Here is a 22,081-nt window from a genome sequence, read left to right on the forward strand (position 1 = left end):
CGAGCTTTTTCATTAAATAAACACCGTGCAGGAAGTACAATAATGTGAATTTTTTTGTCGAATTTTATGTTCTCATAGAAGTCAATTCAGCTCTTTTTCTTCATTTTCTGAGGGCAAGAAATCCTATAGATATATTACAGAAGTCAATTAAATGCGCCTTCGCAAAAACAAAATGTAAATTTGAGAAAATTAGTTGTTTTATGAATTTTCCTACTCAGCTGCGTAATTCAGTGCTCCAGTGAAAGTATGAACACAAACTTGCACAGCAGCGTTCAATGCCATTTATTTAGGAATGTTTATTGAAGGTGTCTCTTATTTGCCGCGGGAAAATAATCCTAAACGTTGGCCCCTTGCTTTCAAGTGCGGCGTTGCTTCGTGCAAAATACTTTACGCAACTGCAACTTCACACTGAACGAGCGCTCCAATGCTTTAATGCAATTGCGCGCTAGGCCTAGGCGCTGCCAGTATCCACAACACTGAAAACGTCTAAAGGACACGCATAAAATAGTTGAAAATTTAGCCTCAGCGTGGCAGGAGGATCAAGATGATTCGCTAGGTAACTTCAGATGCGGATCAAGGCTTCTAAAGGTGCTCTCCTGAGCCTACAGCTGTGAAGAAGACTCTCAAATGTAGTGAGATGAAGGCGCCATATTTTGTCAGAGCTCAGGCAGATTTACTATTCACCCTCAATGTAAACTGAACTTGCTAACCTTTCGTCTGGGAAGGGAATTTCGCGGTCTGATGAATTAAACTAATTTACTATAACGTGCTGTCTTTCGTCTTAGTCAAACGTAGTCAGATATTTAGACAGGGCAATATAAGGAGAGTCCACTTATAGTCACTGTAGTCGCGTTCACTGTAGTCAAGAGCAAGCACGTAGCATCGACGGGTTCTGACGCTTGTAGTTAACTGGCTAAATTATTTTATCTATTAAAACTGAAACCAATTAAACTTTCAGAAATGCATCCCACTGAATGATATTGGGCTACATAATATCTACCATTGTTTAACTAAGAGCATATTGCGATGCAGTTGTCTAACTGATTACGCCTCAAGAAACAAAGTTGAGTTATTTAAAAAAAAAATTTTGATGGCTAGAAATCAAAGAAGCTATATTCAGCGAAACAGCGTAAGCCGTTGAGCCGACCAAAATTCGGAGTTTGTGGAAATTTGACTTTAGATTCATATTCAACCATAAATTGTGCACCCAATCGGTCTTCGTACAGATATGAACGATAATAATTTCCTCAATATCTACAAAACTAAATCGAAAACAAAAGAACTGCAATTCAGTCTCCGTTAAACCCTGTAACATTTCTCCGTGCTTGGTTTCCAACACCAATGGATGCCGAGGCCAAAGACACCGAGACACATAAGAACCGCTGTACGGTGCTCTGAATGGGTGCTCCTTACATTTAGTGCTTGAAAGTTCTGAATCCGTTTGCTAATGCGCGACATGGCACGCTATGCATAGAGCCGGTTTTTACTTGGACTGGTCAGACCACACGATGCGTTTTCGGGTGCTAGCGAGCTTAGTACTAATTTCTTTGAGGAACACTATTTTATTTTCGTGCTCGGACCGAAAGCGGGATCTGCGTTTGGCATCCCTCTCTTCAGTTGCGGCCCGGGAATAGTATCTCCACTAGTCTTGAGCCGCATCTTAGGTTACCTTGCAGGATATCCTGTTCCTCCCTCTACTCGGATGCTTCTTTTTTTATTTTTGTATCTGTGCCCTTTATCAGATTCCTGTATGACGAATCTGGCAGCGTCCAGGCCTTGTGCACCACTGTGTTCAAGCAGTGGAAGGCCGGTTCCTAATCAACGGGGGACAAGAAAAAGGTATTTTTGAAAACAGAAATTTTTTCTTTTTTCTTGTGGCATGGAAAACACTAGAAAATTATTGGTAATAATGGTTCTAAAAAATCTTGAAAATTAGATGTAATAATTGAAATTGACAAATGGCTGCTTCTATATAGGATGAGTCCCTATGAAGTCAGCAGAAAATTATTTCTTCTTGCCTGTTATTTTAGTTTTGGTTGCATAATTTAGGCTAACTTGAGAAGTTTCATCATAAACACTTAATATACTCAACACTTCTGTATGGCGAAATTTTCCATTTTATTTTTCCGCTTTAAAATTCTAACGAAGCGACAAGTATGGAGAGATCTGGGCTAATTCCTATCATTTTTTCGTTTGCATCTATAAGACTGAGTGAGGTATAAAAACATCTGGGCTATATTGTTTGTAGTTGTTTTGTTTTGTATATAAGAATGTGGTTCCACGCACATTTTGAGAACAGGTTTTTGGTCGGATATAGTACAGGTTCCAACAAATATTACGCAACAAAAACAATTGAACAAAGGGTAATTTCTTTGGCAGACTATATATATATATATATATATATATATATATATATATGTGTGTGTGTGTGTGTGTGTGTGTGTGTGTGTGTGTGTGTGTGTGTGTGTGTGTGTGTGTGTGTGTGTGTGTGTGTGTGTGTGTGTGTGTGTGTGTGTGTGTGTGTGTGTGTGTGTGTGTGTGTGTGTGTGTGTGTGTGTGTGTGTGTGTGTGTGTGTGTGTGTGTGTGTGTGTGTGTGTGTGTGTGTGTGTGTGTGTGTGTGTGTGTGTGTGTGTGTGTGTGTGTGTGTGTGTGTGTGTGTGTGTGTGTGTGTGTGTGTGTGTGTGTGTGTGTGTGTGTGTGTGTGTGTGTGTGTGTGTGTGTGTGTGTGTGTGTGTGTGTGTGTGTGTGTGTGTGTGAGAGAGAGAGAGAGAGAGAGAGAGAGAGAGAGAGAGAGAGAGAGACCAATAACAGCCACACCCCAAGAAGATGACCAAGAGTACCAGGAGCCGTTTCTTCAGGTTGGGTGCTAACGATAATGAGGTTGGAGCCTGTACGAAGTCTTTCAAGTAGGTCCTCATCGTTGCCTTGTTAGCCGCACGACATGACAACGGCGCGTACTACTTGATGGGCAGCAACTGATTTCCTCATGCGTCCTTTCTTGGGCCGAAAAATTATGATGTCATTTTGGGAACTGGTGGCATTCTTCACCTAGGCTTGCTTTGCTCCCTCTTTCCAGTCTTGTTGCAGCCGTTCGCATCAACCGGTGGTTTTCCGTCGTTAAGTTGTACGTGTAGGCTCATGCACATGCCTTTCCATTGTCCTCGTCCCTTAAGATTTTTCTTTTCTGACGCTTGGATTGAACAAGCTCCAAGCTAGCTTCATTGTTGTACCCGATAGGCTCCGACGAAGAATCGGACGGGATACCGTTTTCGCTTCATGAGTCGGCGTCTCCTACGTCGGTTTCACCAATCCCTTGTTAATCGTCAAGAGTGATATTTGGTGGTTGTAGCGACGTACCCATGGTTTGGCTGGGCCCTGTCATATCATTTATCTTTGAACCAGCGTCTATGCTAGGCGCGTCGTCCATAGGCCTAGCACCCAATGCCCTCTTCCCGTCGAGCTGGGCGTCCCGAAGTGGCGGGCTAGCGCCTGCTTTGCAGCTTCCAAGTGCGGTAAAATGCCGAAACATGGTCCTACCGCTTGAAAGTTCCAATCCAAGAGTTGAGTTCTTTCCATTCTGATTAAACTCTGGTGGCGAGAATGAGTCGGTCAGGTGAAATCAGTCAACATTTACGAAGCCGAAGTGACACGTGTCCGGTTCCGTCCACCGCAATGAGTGACCGCCCCTCGCGCCGAAGAAACATTTCCACTGTGCGGCACAAGCCCCGGATTTGCTAGCAAACGCTTTGCAAGGTGTGCGTGATATACCATGTCCAGTAGCAACTCTCAGGCTTTAGGGTGCGACTTGCGGCAGTGTGACAGATATTGCGCTTTTCGTTTTCCATTAACCGATTCACAATTCTGCGCGCTTCACACGTTTTTGCTGAAGAATTACAGGGGCCACAGGTGCACCCCGTGAGAGAGCGGGGCGTGTTACAGTTGCAGACGTTGCAACATAAAGGGCAAAAGAGTGTTCGTCCATCTATGAAGAAACGGAAGAAGGAAAATAAACTGTGTTCGTTCATCTGCACTCATCACCATCATCATGAGCCAAATTATACCAACTGCAGGCTGGAGGCCTCTCCTATATTCCTCCAATTAACCCGATCGTGTGCTAGACCTCTGCGAACTTCTTACCCTCATCCGCCCGCCTTTCAGCCGCCCCCTGCTACGCTTTCCTTCCGTTGGAATCCACTTTGGTACCCCAAGAGACCATCTGTTATTCTCTCGTCGCACTGCATGTCCTGCCCATACTCATTCCTTCTTGATTTCCACTAGTATGTCAGTAACTTAAGTTATTTATATGACCCGCTCTGCACGCGTCCTATCTTTTAACGCTTTCCCTACCATATTTCGTATCGTAGCCTTCTCAGTTGCCCTCAACTAAAGTAGAACCCTTTTGTTATACTCCACGTTTCCGCTTCATAGGTGGGTACAGGTAAGATGCAACTGTTGCACATTTTCCTCTTGAGCGATACCAGTAAGTTGCTGGTCATAATCAGCGAGAATATGCCAAATGCGCTCCATTCCAATCTTATTCTTTTTGTTATTTCCCTTTCATGTTCTGTATCTGCGGTTACTAGCTGCCCTAAGTCACATATTCGCCTATACTTCTTTCAATGCTTCGCTACAATATGTAAACTGGGGTTCTTTCCCGAGGCCGTTGAATATTACCTTAGACATTTGCACAATGGTTTTCAAGGCCCGAGGCGTTGAATATTACCTTAGACATTTGCACAATGGTTTTCAAGCCGACAAATCTGCTTTCCCTGTCTAGGCCATCAATAATTCTTTAGAGTTCATGCCTTGTGTTAATTAGCAATTCTATGAGTACTTCCTCTAAGCACGCTGTAAATAGTACTGGGGAGATCATGTCTCATTGCCTAACACTTTTCTTTATAGGCATTTTGTTGATTTCTTTCAGCAGAACTATGCTTGCTGTGCAGCCCCTATATATAACTTCCAGCACTTTCACATCCGGCTCGTCTATGCCCTGATTTGGCAATGCATACATGATCGCCGAGGTTTCTACTGAGTGAAATGCTTTTTCGTAATAAATGAATGCTATGGGGTGGTGATAATCCCAGAATGTGTCTATCACATGGTTCATGCTATGCATGATAGGGCATCTGATGCACTAAAGTGTAGAAATACGAAGGTAAAAAGGATTTTCCGAGCTAATGCTATGGGCAGATTATATTCCGAGCATTTTTTCTATCGCCTGATTGATGGTATATATGGTAGTGCATCTGCGCTAAAGTGTACAAAATGAAGGTAATGAAAGTGCCAACAGTAGAATCATGTGGAGAAGACCAGAACATTTTATATGCAAACGAGCATATCAAAACGAAATATCCATGGTAATGTCAGGGCTACGTACCTACTTCGCATTTAGTTGAACTGCGCATATCGGCTGTAATTGTTTTAAAAGTACGTTACGCGATGTTCTGAATCGTAAGAGAAGCCATAGTAGCGGATAGTCAGGCGCTTCCTGAGCTTCGTGCTTCATACTAGCGCACAGTATTTGCTTTGTAAACTGCCGCGTGCTCGTAGGGCCCTGTTGACCAAGGTACCGACCATATGCGAGCGTAGAAGTAGCAGGTGACACCACAGACATATGCCAATTAAAACACGTGCAAATACAGCTGTCGCACTCTTTCCGAGGCATCTGATCCCAGTGTTGCCGTCACTTCATAGTGGTGCTCCCGCAGAGAGTGACGGCGGAACGTGTATCTTCTAGCCCCCACCCCTTCTTGAGCTATTGATGCGCGACGGGCCGCGCTAAATGTACCTGTACTGGGCGCCTGTTGTTCTGCGCAGCACCTAACAGCACTCGGATTTTTATGAGTGAACGACAAGTCCCGTGTTTACGCAGAATGAACGGCAATATGGAGCCAGCTAACAGCGGTGAGTCACAGGGTTAGGCGCCCCTCCCCAGCGAGCTAATCACGCGGTTAGGCGCATGCTTTCAAGGCCACTGGTGCAAAACGACAACATGTTGGGCTTCGCATGCGAGAAGCCGAGTTCTGGCCCAAACCCATTGAACCGGCTGGGTTTCGAACCTCGCCAGAACGAACAGATCAGCTTCCTTGGCCGAGACACGGGAGCCCTATATTGTCACTGGCCTGACGAAGTGCAGTCGTAGACGTGCTGGGGAAGCGTAGAATGGCCGAGGTTTTATCGCCCAGACCAGAACCAGCTTGACCACACCTCACGCAAACGCGAGCACTTCGTCTTCGTCACGGCTTAGCAAGCGGTTAGCTCGAGCCAGGTATTTGGCATTAGTCCCCCTAAAAAGAAGAGCATCGTCCCGATGCAAGGGCCTGTACGAAATAGAGATAGACGCAAAAACACACAAAAAGAATACCGTTGCATAGTGTGCATGAATAGAAAACGCATGAATAAAATGGTGAAAATCAAAAATAAAATAAAACGCAGACCCGACCACAGTTTGAAGTGGAGCATTATTGCGGTCACGCGACAAGTGCGACTTAATTCTCATTACATGCACAATGTGACTCCCTGGTTGCCGAGGACCAAGAGCCGCAGCTCCACGTAGAACAACATCATTATCCACGTTGTCATCACAACGGAGCGCGTCATAAGGTCAGAAATATCGGTATAGTAGTTTTTAAGACGATCCTTTTTGGCAGACGGGGATCCACACCTACACACGGTCACCTAGATGGCAGGTACCTTCCCTGTGGCGCAAGCTGTAGCGTCTCGCGTCCGTGCCTTCTTGAGCTCTGATATGCAAGCGAGCAAGCTGGCGAGCTTGCCCGCCTTGTTCGAAAAAGGAGCCCGCGTCTGGTGAAAGGTCATCGTCCGCGCACGGGAGCATTGCGTCCAGCATCATCTGCACTTCTCTTCCGTACACTAGACGGAATGGCGTAAAGCGGGTTGTTGCTTAGTCAGAGTGTTGAACGCGACTGTGCCCTAAGGGAGTAATCAGTCCCATGTTTTGTGGTCCACATCCGGGTACATCGAAATCTTGTCAACCAGTGTTTTATTCAGGCGTTCTGCGAGCCCATTTTTTTTCGGGTTGGTATGCTATCTTAGTTCGATGGCTTTTGTAGGTCTTCAACAGCTGGCGACGAAAGTCCTGCCACGTCCGAAGACTTGCTCGCGAAATTTATACTAGATCCGAGCGGCACCTTCTAAGCTGAAGTAGGAGTCTGGATCGTACCGTTGTCGTCTCAGCTGTTAAAACTCGTGACGGCCTCGAACTGCTCAAGCCAGTCTTGGGCTTCCTCCGAGTACCCGCCGTAAAAGGGTTTCGGGATCCGGAGAATTTACAGACTCACAAAATTAACAGAAATGCACGGACGCTGTCTCACCTTGCTGTCTTTGGCGCAGCCATGGGTGCGCTCTCTTGAGGCAGGAGTGCGAATTCCGGAGACAAGCTGCGGAGCCTGCGGCTGACGCGATGAACATATAGGATCTCAAAAGATGCACAGGGCATGTGCTTCGGCTCTCCGAGGAAGGATGGAGCATCTGCTGAGAATACCCAAGCGACCTCCACCAGGTGACAAAGGCCAGATGAAGCGCAGTCGTAGACGTCTAAGGAGACTGTAGAACAGCCGAGGTTTGATCGCCCGGACCAGAGCCAGCTCGAGCATACCTCACCCTAGCGCGAACACTTCGTCTTCGTCACGGCTAAGCGAGCCGGTAGCTCGAGCCAGGTCCGTGGCAATATTATAGCCGCAGTAGATCACGCCTCAATTAAACCGACAACTCACTCTTGCGCTGTGTAGTAAGTATTGTTTGTCCTCATCAAAATATGAGAGCAATACACCCTCGCGCGGCGCCGTCAACATCGCCTTCATGGAGTGCTCTGTACCACCCATTCATTAATCCTATGGCTGACAGAAAAACTATTGAAATATAAAGGAAAATGATGCGTGGGGTGGGGTTCCAAGTTCAGAACTCCAGCGGCTGCCGTTGCTATCCACGCACGTGTCACGAGGGCCCTTTGTGCCTCGAGTACGGAGATGGATAAGGCAGCCTCCCACCCCTCAATATTTGAAATTGCGTTTCTGTCATCAGGTAGAGTTCTTGGGCAATTTCATATTATATTGTGCAGGGCTGCTTCTCCCCGCATAATCTTTTCCATTTGGGGTCGCACGAATTAGATTTCTTTGAGTTTAAATGGGCTGGCCAGTTGTATGTACCTGCCTGAAAGCGTCTCTATCAAGCTTGTACTAAGTAAATGGGCCATGTTCCTAGTTCATCTGGCCGAGTTTGGTCAAGACCGCTATCGTACTGTCGGACAAATCTACCACGCGGCATCACAAAACTCGTAAGACTTCCGCATTACTCCGCCTAAGTGCACTCCGGGAATTATTTGTTCATAACTTTTCTCTTGTCTCGTTTCCAGGAATGATGCTCACTGGTGTGACATCGGCCCCGCCACTGTAACGCCATATGTAAATCTGTATTTAAAATAGCAAAAACTAGGTTTAAAAAACACTAGCTGTAGTTTATTTTCTGGTTAAAGCTGGAGTTATGCGAGAGCCATCTGTATCGCGACGCTTAGGTTCGGCTTGAAAGTAAAGATATAATTTTCGGACACAGTAGTTTACTCTATGGATTCAGCTTTATTTATGCCACAGGTCGAAAGCCTCTATCACGCGGTGGTCCGAAGCCATTCACTACGGCACCACTCGCTCTCTGTTTTCACACCCACCTTCTCGATGACGCAACAGCGTAAGCTACCAGCCAACATATAAATTCCATCTTTAAACGAGCCGTGTGAACGCGCCTGCGTTGCCTAGGGATAACGTAAATGCAAGGGTTTTGGCAGGTTGATTGTGGTGTCACCTTCCCATATGAAAGGAGAGGTCTGCGTTGGCAGCACCTGCCAAATATATTGTCAGGAAGCCCTACGCCCAGTTGGTCATCGGCCATGTCAGCTGCCAGCTACCGCCTCCCACGTCTTCTTCTTCTTCTTCTTCTTCTTCTTCTTCTTCTTCTTCTTCTTCTTCTTCTTCTTCTTCTTCTTCTTCTTCTTCTTCTTCTTCTTCTTCTTCTTCTTCTTCTTCTTCTTCTTCTTCTTCTTCTTCTTCTTCTTCTGCTTCTGCTTCTTCTTCTTCTTCTTCTGCTTCTTCCTCTTTTTCTTCGCTCTTCGAACAGGCGCCGACAGACACGGCGAAATTGTGAGAATGTGGCCAATGCAGCTCTGGCTACAAAATTCCACTGCAGAAATGTGCTCTTCCTGCTGACCACTTCAATCTCATTCCCCCCAGCAACCTAGCTCGTTAGGAAGCCACTATATGGCGAAAGATGGAACCCGGCGGACTATCGCGGCCCCAGATCTCCACAATCAGATCTGGCCAGCGCAACACCGCACAAATGCATGTCCGGCCTGCGGCGAGATTTCCGACGCCCTCCACATGGTTTGAAACTTCCCGGCGCAACATAAAGGAATTGTTTACAGGAACTCAGCCATGAGCAATGCAAAGCGAAGGTGGCTCACATACAGCTCCCCGTTCAGCGCCAAATCTGCGGTCAAGCTGAAGAGCCATAGTCGGAAAAGATTTTCTTGACCCGGGTGAAACACGCGCACAATTATTTTAAATAATTAATGTTGATTCTCTCTCTTTCTCGTGATGCAAAACGAACAACGCAGGAAAATTTCCCGTAAATAAATTTTTCTTCGCATTATTCCTTCGGTCGCTCGTGCGCACCCAGAGATTCCGCACCTTTTTAAGAAATATCTGCTTTGTATCACGGGCCTTCATCAGAGTCTGTTAGCCAAAATATTACACATGAAATGCTTTCAGCGGCCGTTTTCCCCTCGGTGTTGGGATAAAATATCCAGTCAACTTAAGGAGAACACGAAGGGCAGCAGAAGAGACTCGTACCCCAAATGGGCTTTCGCAGTTCAGCGCATGTGCTTTCATTCCCTTCTGGTTTCATAATGCAAACCTTTCAAGGTTTAAAAAATCCCGCTTTTCGGCGGACACCTCAAAACTGACAAACGAGGTGAGCTGAAATAATGAGGCCCCTTAAGCGTGCTAGACCCTCAACTATCCGAAACAGTGTTAGCGCATTTCGCCCAGTATTTTGGCATTACGTTTTAACCAGTATTCATATGCCAAGGCATCTATCCTCATAAAATATTATTCACGAATACGTTGGACACTTACGGCTGCTATTTATGTAGGATTGAGGAAAACAATTCCTGGAGGCACCTAAGACTGCTTATGTTTAGTAAGGGTAATCTTTTTGTAATACTTCAACAATCTTTTTATATCTGTATTACTGCATTTTTTTACATTTTTTGTGTAAACATAGAATTCATCATTGCCTTGTTTCGTCCACAGGAACCGAATCTGGGCTTCTGGATTGACCTTTCTGAATTCGCTTACGAATTTTGGCAATTGGCTAGACAGTGTTCATACACTTAAGCCAATTCAACCATTGTTGGCTTGCTATGTGGTTACTGAATAAGAGTCTGGACTAGTTGATTGATCTACAATTTTTCTAGATTGCCTTTAGCTTTTGGATAATGATTACCCAATGCGCAGGTAGGTTAGGTAATGCTGGCTTGTGTAGCTACTGGGTTAATTTTAAAATTCTTGATTGATTTACTATATCTCTTAATTGAGTTGTGGGTTCTTGCTGTTGATTACATAATGTTTACATATTTAATTCAGGTAGCTAATGTTGGTTGGTTATGTGGCTACTGTTAGATTGACTATAGAGCTGCACCGTTTGACGATTTCTTCGAACGCCCCTCATGAGCGAAGGAATCCTTACGCTTAAATAAATTCGGCATATAGTGGGCTAAGCGACATCAGCACAGGCACAATGATTGCGCATTGTCTGTACATAACATGCTTCGCAGACGACTTTGCTTCCATGACCCTCCAGAATGCTGTATCTGACGTCCTTGACGTCAAGGTGCGCTTGGCCTCACCGCCATTTCACTGGGTTCACTGGATGTGCCAGCCAGCTCGCGGATATATTTCGTATCTACTTTGCGGATGGCAATCGTGGTTTAGAATTCATCACCATGGCAAGCATCTGACGTGCTATTGATGTCAACTTCACGCTTCACTGTCCAATCATCGATATATAGAGTTCGGCGATTTCAGAGATAACGGTTTATAACAGCTTGTTCTACGGATCGTGCTTCAGTCTGCTAAGCAACAGCAGCCCAATCGCGGTAAGTTACCGTCGTCTTTTATCGCGCAGTTCACGGACTACTTTACTTTGTCCCCTTCGTGGCCCTCAAAGCTACTACGCATGTCCCGATTCTGAAGTACCTGGCCGGACGCTGATTGGTTGAAAGGACTCTGCAACATCAGAAGACAACGGAATATGACCAATTTGACAGGCACAAATAAAAATGTTGAGCACGCAGTTCACTGGAAGCAAGTACTGCAAACTTTTCTTTAGTGGGAGTGTACATTTCCGCAATCGGATGACTTCTCGGTGGCTTCTTTTGGTGGGACCAGCACGTGGTCGGGCTTCCCAGTGACCAGCCCGTGCTCCTCTTTGTTCCCCACGTGGTGTTTCCCCCAAACGATCTTGTCGAGGCGGCCCAGCGGCGCTTCGCAAGCCAGGAACAGCAACAGGGCCAACAGGCAACTCCACACGTACACTGAGATACTCTCCGAGAACTGCGCAGTTAAAAAAGCACAGCCCGATTATAACAAAAGCCCACATTTGTTAGGCTGTAGAAATACGCCATATAATGGTAACATATAGAGATTAATCGCCATGGCTTGTGTATAAAGTTTATTCGGACACGTACCGGCGCGGACAAAAGTAAACGCAGCATGCTATTTCTTCCTTAAATTTTTCACGTGCTACATAATTAAAACTGACTCATATGGTATGTTCAGACTCGTAGTAGATGTCAGTACGCATTTACTTCAACAAAGAATGTTTTCGTATCTCCGATAAAGAAGGCGTCATTGTAAATTGAACCGCAAAGCGTACTTCGTTATTTATGTCCGCACCTGTACACAATGAAGCCACTGTATTCATGTTAAGGCGCAAGAATTGATGAGCACTCATACCACACTTTTTTGCCTCCTTCTTGGGGCCGATAGCTGTCAGCGAATATACGAGATTAAAGCCAGTGCTGCGTATTGCAGTCATGGACAGCGCGAAAAAATTACGGCAGTCAGAATGCCTTCTGAATAATTATTTGTACTGCTTCAATTATAATGTGATATTCAAGCACTTGTGTGCAAATTTCCATTAATACAAGCATGTCATTTCACCTCACTTCAAAACACAATACCAACAAAAAGAAAAATAGGGAAAACTTTCATTATTTACGTGCCATCAATCTGTAGTGTACAGTAACGAACATCTATACACACCTCACTGAGTCGTTTTATATAGGAATATGGGGCTAATTTTGCATCAATTGGTGCTTAAAGCACACATTTCTTTCATATCGGACGCAGCTATAAACATTCACGCGAGGAGTGGCAGTTCAAACTGCGCGCTTTTTCTTCATGAGGGCCAAAGCAAAAAAAAGGAAGTCCTACAAGCATTTTCGACGACAATTCTGAAGCAGAACATTAAAAAGTAAACATCATTGCGTATACTCTCAAGCTGATGGTAAAAGCGCATCTGAAATATGACATCCAGTATTTGAAGATCATCAAATACATATATGACAAAGCTCGAGGCCGAGTAGTTCAGACCACTTGTCTAAAAAATCCTGAGCGCTACCTTTTAGTTTTTCTAGTAATAAACTTCACAATAGTTAAGAACAGAGCTTTATGGGATCTAACGTTTGTGACGAATTTGTCGGTTGTAACATGGTATGAAATATCGCTGGATGATGATGGCACAAATAGCGAAGTTCATCCCAATAACTGCAATAGAAGAGACATCTGAGCGAGTTGGTATGGTGACATGATGGAAAAACAGTGCTACAGACGTGGACAGAGGTGAAGAACAAACAGGACGGGCGCTGAACTCGCAACTGAAGTTTATTGAAAAAACACAGTATATATAACCCAGCCAAACAGCACCAAGATAATGAGGTTGAGTTTCTTGAACGTGGTGTGTGTGTGGGGTCATCATGATTTTTTTTTGTTTAATGTGCGGTTTGGTGCTGCTTGGCTGGGTTATATATACTGTGTTTTTTCAATAAAATTCAGTTGCGAGTTCAGCGCCCGTCCTGTTTGTTCTTCACCTCTGTCCACGTCTGTAGCGCTGTTTTTCCATCATGTCACCAAAAACTGCGCCAGTTACATACACGATCGCAAAAATAACAAAGCAGGCGTATTCATTCTGGAGGACCACCTTTATTACTTCTCGTAAAACGGAAATTGATGTTGGGAGAAGTGGAACTGTATGAGTTAGGACTTTTGAATTAAAAATCGCTATCTACATGTTCACTCTACATGCGATCTAGAAGTCGGTCGAAAATTATTCCAGACGTAACTTCCATTATATAAAGTTTTGAAACTGAATGTTTAGTCATTGGAGGAAGGTTTATTCCTAAAGGATTTGGTGCTCTCTACCTCATTCATCCAGAGCCACAATGGCGTTAGGTAAGGGAATGGTAGCTTTAGGTAATTCATTTTGTGTACCCTATTTTGACCTGGGGACAGCACGTTTGAATAATGTTCCGAGTTTATTGCTGACTAATCACTTATTGGCTGCTGAGTTAATCCTCGTACTACCTGAGATAAATGGTCATTTTTTTTTCCTTGGATGAAATAACTTTCATTTTGGAAATAAAGAAATTGTAATAGGCGGGTTTAGAGTTGCCGAATGATATGCATGCCTGAGATAACATGTGCGTAAAATTCTGCATTATTGCATAAAAAGTATTGCCGGAATCACTGCGTAGGATCGCTGCGATGCATATCGAAGGGTATATTCTAGATCTCCGTGAACAATATCTGCCTTTATGGCTAACGACCAAACGCCGTAGTGTAAGCAAAGCATGCTTTACCTAAGCAGTAAGCACATCGTCGAAGAACGGCAACATATATGCATACTCTGCATTGAAAATCACCGTGAGGTAACAGTAGTATATGAAATATGGTCACAAATTATATATACGCGTTCGTGATAAAGATAAAATTCACACTTTCACTCCTTTCACCTGCGCATCGGTGATCTCTCGAAGGAATATTGGTAGTGTAATAAAAGAAACATGATCGGTTCTCGGCCTCTCCGCTCGAATACAAAGAAACTATTGCTACCGATAATCTGCAGAAAGCAAAGTTCTTCAACAAATTTTACATTTCAGTGTTGTCTTATTCGAGAAGCAATAGCCTTCTTATGTTTACCCAGTAATTTATCAGCGTCGCACTCGTGACTGGCGTTGTGTTTACAAGGTTTTACGTCTCAAAGTGACTCAGGCCATTAGAGACGGAGTAACTGAGGGCTCAGAAAATTCGACCTCCTGTGGTCATTTAACGTGCACTGATAGTGCACAGCACACTAAAAGTGCCGTGCAAAGCACACTGATAGTGCAAGCACACTAAAAGCGGCCGCCACAGCCGGAATTCAATCTAGCATTCAAAGTAGAGCCGCCCGAATATCACGAGGCACGACGCAAAGTGCGGGACAGGACCAAGAATAGGAGCCACTCCAAGGACAAAGGAGCCTTCTTTATGGGTGTTGTGGGCCTCTGCGAAGGCGTCACAGTAGCAGCCGTCACTCACCTATGCCATACAGGAGCAGGTAGGATGGCTATAAATTAAGACGTCGCACAAATGGAGGCGGCAGCGATCGCATTAGCCGCAACCCATGCCGATTCCATATACGTCGTCACCGACACCCAAAAAAGCCTAAAAAAACTACATGCGAGGGCGCGTTTCTCGCTTGACCTGTAAAGTCATATCCCAAGCCAGACACCAGGCCGCAGACAAAGGACTAATATGGGTACCTGGTCCTCAAGAGATGGACTGAAATGAGAGTGTACACGTCGCAGCCCGAGAATTCTTCCGGGATCCCTCATCACTCCTCACATGACGACACATAGCGCCTCACTACATATTGCGAGATACTGCAACACGTTCGCTTAGATAGACAAACATTCCCAGTACCATCTGAAGGACTCAAAACATCAGCGGAGTGTCACCTCAGGAGTTTATAAAAATTGTCCCACAACCGCCCAGCTCGACTGCAAAAAATTACCCCGGGTACTTTATCACCTGAATGTATATTCTGCGGACAGAAAGCAGACCATTACTATAATGTATGAGCTTGACAAGAAAACCAAGGCATACCACGCAAAACCCTTCGTGGACCGATTTGGAGGTAACCCTGCCCAGCGCCGACATTACTGCACAAAGGACCTTGCTGGCGAGAGCTCAGGCAGCGCAATCAGCCTACGGAGTCCCAGACTGAGGACCCGACCAACTTCGCCCTTAACCCATATCTTATTAATGCAAAAATTGTTTTAGTCTACTACTACTACTACTACTACTACTACTACTACTACTACTACTACTACTACTACTACTACTAGGTAGAGCAGCCAAGTACCCAAACCACTCTACCACAGCAGCGCGAGCTTTGACCAAAGACTAATTCGGCTGCTTTATCAACGCCTTAAACAAATCCAGTGACACCGGTCTGGGTGATGTACAGTCCTGCTCTCTTCTTTTCTATTATCTCTGTCAAGGTACCTGGAGATTTTCTTCCCTCTATCGTTACACACCAACCCATTGCCTGAGGAATGGAAGCGCGCAAATGTAACTGTATCTCAGAAATTGTTTCAAATGTCCGACAAGTGTCTAATAGAGCCTGGATTGGTGGAATTCGTTTATCTTCAATACTTTGCGAAAATACCAGGACACTGGAGACACAACGAACACAACACACACAAATAGCTGCGTTTTGTATGTATTGTGTCTCTGTTGTCTCATTATATTCGCAAAGTTTTGACGACAAGTGTACCTTAGCCAGCCTTATATCTAAGTTTTGAAGCTTGTGTCTTACTTAACAATCATGAATTACTTTAATGTAGACTGCTCAATAAATTTCCAACTGCCTGAGTTTCTAATGGTTGCTTATGTGTCACGCAGCTTACCGAATTTTATTTGGCCTAGGAAGCGCACTGTAATAAGAAATGTTCTACTGAATTTATATCGTCGGGCTCTAGACAAGCCTTTCACTTTGATTTGTAATCGTTAGTATTTAACAAAATTTCATAGCATAAGATTAACGAGAACGCTATCAGACTGATTAACGATGTATTGGTTTGGTTTATGTAGTTTAACGCCCCGAACCGACTCGGGGTATGAAAGGCGCAGTAATGGAGGGCTCCGGAAAGATCAACCACATAGGAGTCTTTAACATGCACTGACATCGCACCTCACAAGGTTGCCTTGCTTTTCGCTTCTGTCGAAAAGCGGCCGCCGCGGCCGTGATTCGATTCCGCATCCTTGAGTACAGTACATACGAGCGCCCTGACTACTGCACCTCCACGGTGGGTAGATCGATGAAACATTATTTGAGTTCTAGATGTCAGATGGTTGTTATTAGTAAGCCATAGTCTCATGAGGTGGATGTCACCAAAAGGGTGCCCCAATAACATTCAGGCCATTATTGTTTATCCTTTTCATACTTGGCATTTTGAGGCAATATTTCCATCCATTCTTCCTTTCGCGGATGATTGTAGTATCGAGTTACCGACAATCGAAGCGTCTGGTAAATAATTATAACTGAACCTGAGCAACTGCAAACTAGCACAGTGTTCTGAAAATTGAGGCATGTAGCTGGTCCTATACGATCTGTACATATGTGCTTTACGAAGTCAAGCACCCTTAATGGCTTAAACTACAGCAATGGCTCTCAGCCGTGGATATGAGTCCCCTTATAAACGAATGGAAGTGATGGGGAACGCCTTGAGGCTGCATAACACGTGTGGACTGCTGTTGCTGTTCCAAGAGTAGGTGGCGGAATGGGGAATGGGTTAAAGCTAAACTAACTTTAAAAAACGTGCACTTGATAAGCCAGCTCACCGCTGTCTGCCTGCGAGACGCGTCGGAAGACTTGTCGCTAGAAGGGATTGGAGTTCTCGTAATACTGCGCCACTCACTCTTTGACACCCGAGGCGCCATGCATAGCAGCCTCGTACAACATTGCCGCCAGAGCTCGACGTTCACTGATGCCGGAATCAACAAACGCTGCTGTCGTTCTTTCCTACGGCCGCTCTCCTTTTCTACACTCATCCGGCATTTCTTCCGCCTTGAGGAACTAAAGTTGCTTTTGAACTTCCGTGCTTTTAATCCTTCAAAACTGTGTCTAGTCAGGCCAGTACTATCGCGTGACCTTACATTTTAGGGGAGGTGGGGACAACGAAAATTGTTTGACCGGGATTCACGGCCCCCTCTTCAGCAACACTTACCTACAATATTTTTAGTTACAATTGATGTCAATTTTGACCTTGAATCTTTTGGCGTATGTTTAATTAGTGGAGCGGTCTGACACTGGAATGTTGACTTTGTTATATCCGAGCCCTGTCAAGTTTAGGAATTTTTGCGACGCAGCGCCAAACAATTTGCGCTAGAAGCTAAATAACGTCTGTGTATTTTGCAGCTGTTGGTCGTTTCTGTTTGCTTTTAGTTGCTTGTAGTTGCTTAAATCAATTCTTACTTGCACAATTTAGTCTTTGGTACTTCCAAATTGCTCGCCAATCCTTTCTTGTGCCCTTTTTGGATGTACTTCCGGTTGCTTGACGTCACATCCTCTACGTCATATTAATTCATTTCTTGGTTATTCATTTTAGTCTTTGGCACTTTTAAATTGCGCGCCAATCCCTTCCTATGTCCTTTTCCGGCTCTACTTCCGGTTCCGTAATGTCACATCCTTGACGTCACATTATTTCACTTCTTTTTTACCCATTTTAGTCTTCGGTACTTTCAAATTGCACGTCAATTCCTTCCTATACCCTTTTTCGGTTCTACTTCCGGTATTTTGAGCGTCACATCTTTGACGTCACACTAATTGCCTGATTTTATTAACTACCTTATATTTGATACATTCGAATGTGGCGCCAAGTCATTCACTAATGAGACCCTTTTCGCCATTACTTTTTCATTTTTTGCCTTTAGTTCATTACCTGATTAACCTATTGGCCTAATTATTTTTCGCACACATTACATCACCCTAGTCTATCGATAGACACCACTCATTTACCTCTATGACTTCTTAATTACTCTCAACTTCTGCGCAGACAATGTTACAAATTGCGCGCCAATCCCTTCCTATGCCCTTTACTAGCTCTACTTCCGGTTGCGTGACGTCACATCTTCTACGTCACAATAATTCACTTTCTCGTTTATCCATTTTAGTCTGGTACTTTCACACTGCCCGCCAATCTCTTCCTATGCCCTGTTTCGACTCTACTTCTGGTTGCGTGACGTCACGTCCTGACGTCACCTTAATTGACTTATTTATATAGTATTTTAGTATTTGAGGCATTCAAATGCGGCGCCAAGCCATTCGTTAATGAGACCATTTTAACCTTTACTGTCCCATTTTCTGCCCCTAATTATTTACCTAATTAACTTATTGGCCTAAATATTTTTACCACTCATTACGTCACCCACTACCGATTGACACCACTCATTAACCTCTACGACTTCTCAATTACTCACAACTGCTACGGACACGATTTTGCGTGTTTTGTCTAATTATTTACCTAACTATCCTATTGGTCTAAGTATTATTTATGGCACAACATCGCGTCACCCTCTATCGATTGACGCCACTCATTAACCTCTATCACGTCTCAATCTCACACAACTGCTGCGGACAACTTTTACATCTTATGCCTGTAAATAATTACTTAACTTATTGTTTTAATAATTGCTTCTGCAGCAACATTACGTCCGCCTTAATTGCTCGCAACTGCTGCGGACACGATTTTGCGGACGCGGTGTGGAGGACAGAAATCTGTGAACAAAGCGAAGTAACGTTTTCGCGTTAATAAATAAGTTTTTATAAAAAGCGCGCTTCGACACCGTCATATCGAGAGATTTCGCCACCGAATATATTTCATGTAGGGTTTGATGCGGCATAAGCATATGTTCTCTCAGGAAAAGAAGTGTGGAAAATTTACTCTCAGTTTTTCAAGGTTAAAACAGTTTTTTCGGACCTTCGTAGACGCGTTTTGACTATGGAAAAGATTTCAGTGGAAAGCTAGTGGCATATGAGGGGCTTGAGGATGTCAAAGATGTACAGGGGGAGAGGGGGGGGGTTCAATAGTTCCCAGGCCGCAGATTCTGCTTCTGGTCAGCATATTTTGACACGTTAGACCACACTAAAGCTATAAATGACCTCATAGGTTAGAATAATGCTTCTTCTACCCTCCACATGTATTTTGAGATTCGGGGCTGTCGTAGCTGCCTGACTATACTGCTAGAAGCAGTCCCTTTGGCCTGGGAACTTTTGACCTCGCCTGTATATGCTCTGTTTTTTTTTTTTTTCGAAACAATTTGTCCACGCAAAAATACATGCAACCGTTACGACCGCATGCTTGTGCTCTTGACCTGGGTATACTTCGCATCAGGCTGCTTTCCAACAGCCTCCTTTTCCACGTACCCAGTAAAAGACGTTCATGTACCTCTTGACCCGCATGGCGTTGCTGGAGAGGAAATAGAAAGGGAAGTGGAGCAGGTACACGCCGAACGACAGCCGGCTCAGCACAGCCAGGGGTGCAGCCGAGAGAGCCCTCTGCACGACACCTGTGACGAAAAAAGAGAATGAGGCCGTACAGTTAATGGCCATCTGCTCCAGAGGTTATGTGACGCTGTCAAAAAGTGATCTCGCGCAACCAAAAGCCGAAGCTTAATTTTTTCACTGCTTCTTGCGGAAGCTCTCTCGCCATTCGTACGCTTTCAGTGCCAGAGAAATCATACGATCTGGTTCAGCAAGAAATGTAGCGTTAAGACAGGACAAGAGAGACTTCGTCATACAATTCCATTCAGTTGTAAGTTGTAGCTCTGTCCTGTCGGGTCGTGGTCTCTCTAGCCCTGTCTTAACGCTACGTTTTTCGCTGAACTGTCTGACCAACTGGCCCCATAGTATACTCTGTTATATCCAACGTTTATAGATCTTTTTCAATTCCGCATCTCCTCGGCGCGCCCGCAGGAAGCAGGCGGCCCGCCGCTGCGCCCGCCACCGAGGAGCTACTGTCGACCTTTGCGCCAGGGAAGAGCGTCGTCTGCTACAGAAGCGCCGCGCTTCTCTCTGCTTCCCGAACTGCTCTGAAGCGTTACTCGCGCTTTGTGGCGTCATTATCTGCGCTCTATAGATTTATGGACTTGAATGACGTGGCAGTAAGGACAATTGCTGCTTAGAAAAAAAAATGGGCGTCTGCGATAGTTATCGCTGTGGGCAGAATAGTCACTTTTTCGTGCTCCAACACTTAACGGTGATTCAATCTTGCCAGTCGCGTTAGGTGTTAAGCGATATGCATGGTACTCCGGTCGAAAATTCGTCGGAGTAGTAGTTTTCGTCGAAATTCGTTGGCGTGCTTCGGAAATAATAGTGAGCCTGAGTAAAAGAAGTACTGTGGTAATCCTTAGTTCTAGTGATTGAGGACCGATTGGTTTGTGGTAGACGATGGTGAGTTAACGTAATCACTGAAGCTAATTGAACGAAGAATTAAAGAAATTGGAAACAAATATATATGAAAGAGGGGGTTCAAGGGTGTCAAGATGCTCAGAATGAAAACCAATGCTCTATGATGCTAATTAGGTAAATTTCAGTGTGCAATTGATCAATTAAATAATTGAAATAGTTGAAAGAATGAAAACTTCGTTAAGAGGTGTACTGCTCAGAATGGAAAGACAATGTTAGCAGATGCTAAGTATCGGTGAGTAAAAATTGTAAAAATAAAAGATGAAATGTGACAAGCATTGTCTGTATGTGCGAAACGATTTAGCTTCTTAACAGCGGAGTACCAGTGTCCCATTATTTTTAGATTTTCCGGCGTGATCGAGGTAGGTTACCTTGGAAGCGAGTGTGCTCGCCGTGCTCACTCTTTTTTCATCGCGTTCCGTACAAATGAACGTTTTCCTCATCATTATACTTTTGAGCAATAACAGACACGCCATCCTGAAAACAAAATGTGCGAGGCGTACCTTTGAAGCCTCTGACAGTTGATGCCATCTGAACCCGAGGATTGAGGAGCTTGAAAGATTGCCTATTAGAGGATCGACACACCGCCTGTTATTAATTTCTTTGATTTTTTTCTGCTGGCTAAAACGGCACGAATCAGCCAGGCTCTTCACATTACGGCAGTGAAGCGCACTTTCTTCATGGGTTAAGATAGTGCACTTTATATTTTCTTAACCTTCATCATTTTAAAAGGCTTTACACCCCTTTTATCTTTAATAAGAAATTCGTCCTGTTTGAAGTAGACAGTCCTTCTGCTGTTAAAGGTCCAACAAGCCTTGCATAGTTTAAACAAAATATATGCACAATCGTCTCTACATCTCTTAGCGAAGTGATTGTCTGATCCATATGGGCAACGTCGACACCATGCAGTTGTCCGCGGCCGGATATTCCGCAACTAATGACTTCGCGAACTGCGGCAATAGCTCTTAGTAATATTCCTGCATGAAAAAAAAAAATAAGCCTATGATCAATGCACATTTTTATCCAGAGCTGCCGATCTCAAAGTAACCATAATTTATTTCCCCATCAGTTGATTAAATTTCACTAGGCTGATTTGCTTAGTATCTTCCGCACATCGCTTTGCATTGTGTCACTGAGTGCAACTTCGGTGGCTCTTCTTTTTAGATTTTTGTTGTTCCTAGTGTAGACAGATGTATAATATAGATGATTAGGTCATATGCTAAGCAATGCATGCTGCCTGAGGGACCATGCCTCTCACTATATTTTGACCACTTCTTCAGTGAACGCATGTTTGTAGAATTTAGCAATATAACCTCGTCCCAGAAGTGTGTGTTTCGCACGCTTCATGTTGTTTTCAACAATTTGGCTCTCCGAGGTACCGTTGTCTCCCATTTGCAAGACAAACGACCATTTGGCGGCGGAGAGAAGTGTCTCTTAACTCTCCTGATTACGCCGGTTCCTACTGGAATATTATGGCTCAAAACGCGTTATGTTTCC

The 22,081-nt window shown here is 44.4% G+C and overlaps 1 protein-coding gene across 1 annotated transcript in view; it reads right to left on the minus strand.

The window, feature by feature from the left end:
- Positions 1–11,394: 11,394 nt before the first annotated feature.
- Positions 11,395–22,081, minus strand: part of LOC146192284 (nose resistant to fluoxetine protein 6-like) — a 98,115-nt gene continuing 87,428 nt past the window's right edge. The window contains exons 14-15 of the mRNA XM_084600449.1: positions 19,544–19,686; positions 11,395–11,628 (exon numbers count right to left, since the gene is read on the minus strand). Of these exons, the coding sequence (XP_084456575.1) occupies positions 11,401–11,628; positions 19,544–19,686 (371 nt within the window). The 3' untranslated portion in view covers positions 11,395–11,400. The remainder of the gene's footprint in view (positions 11,629–19,543; positions 19,687–22,081) is intronic.

The sequence above is a fragment of the Amblyomma maculatum genome, chromosome 4 (assembly GCF_055883805.1).
Source record: "Amblyomma maculatum isolate TAMU_Amacu chromosome 4, ASM5588380v1, whole genome shotgun sequence".
NCBI classification, from domain to species: Eukaryota; Metazoa; Arthropoda; class Arachnida; order Ixodida; family Ixodidae; genus Amblyomma; species Amblyomma maculatum.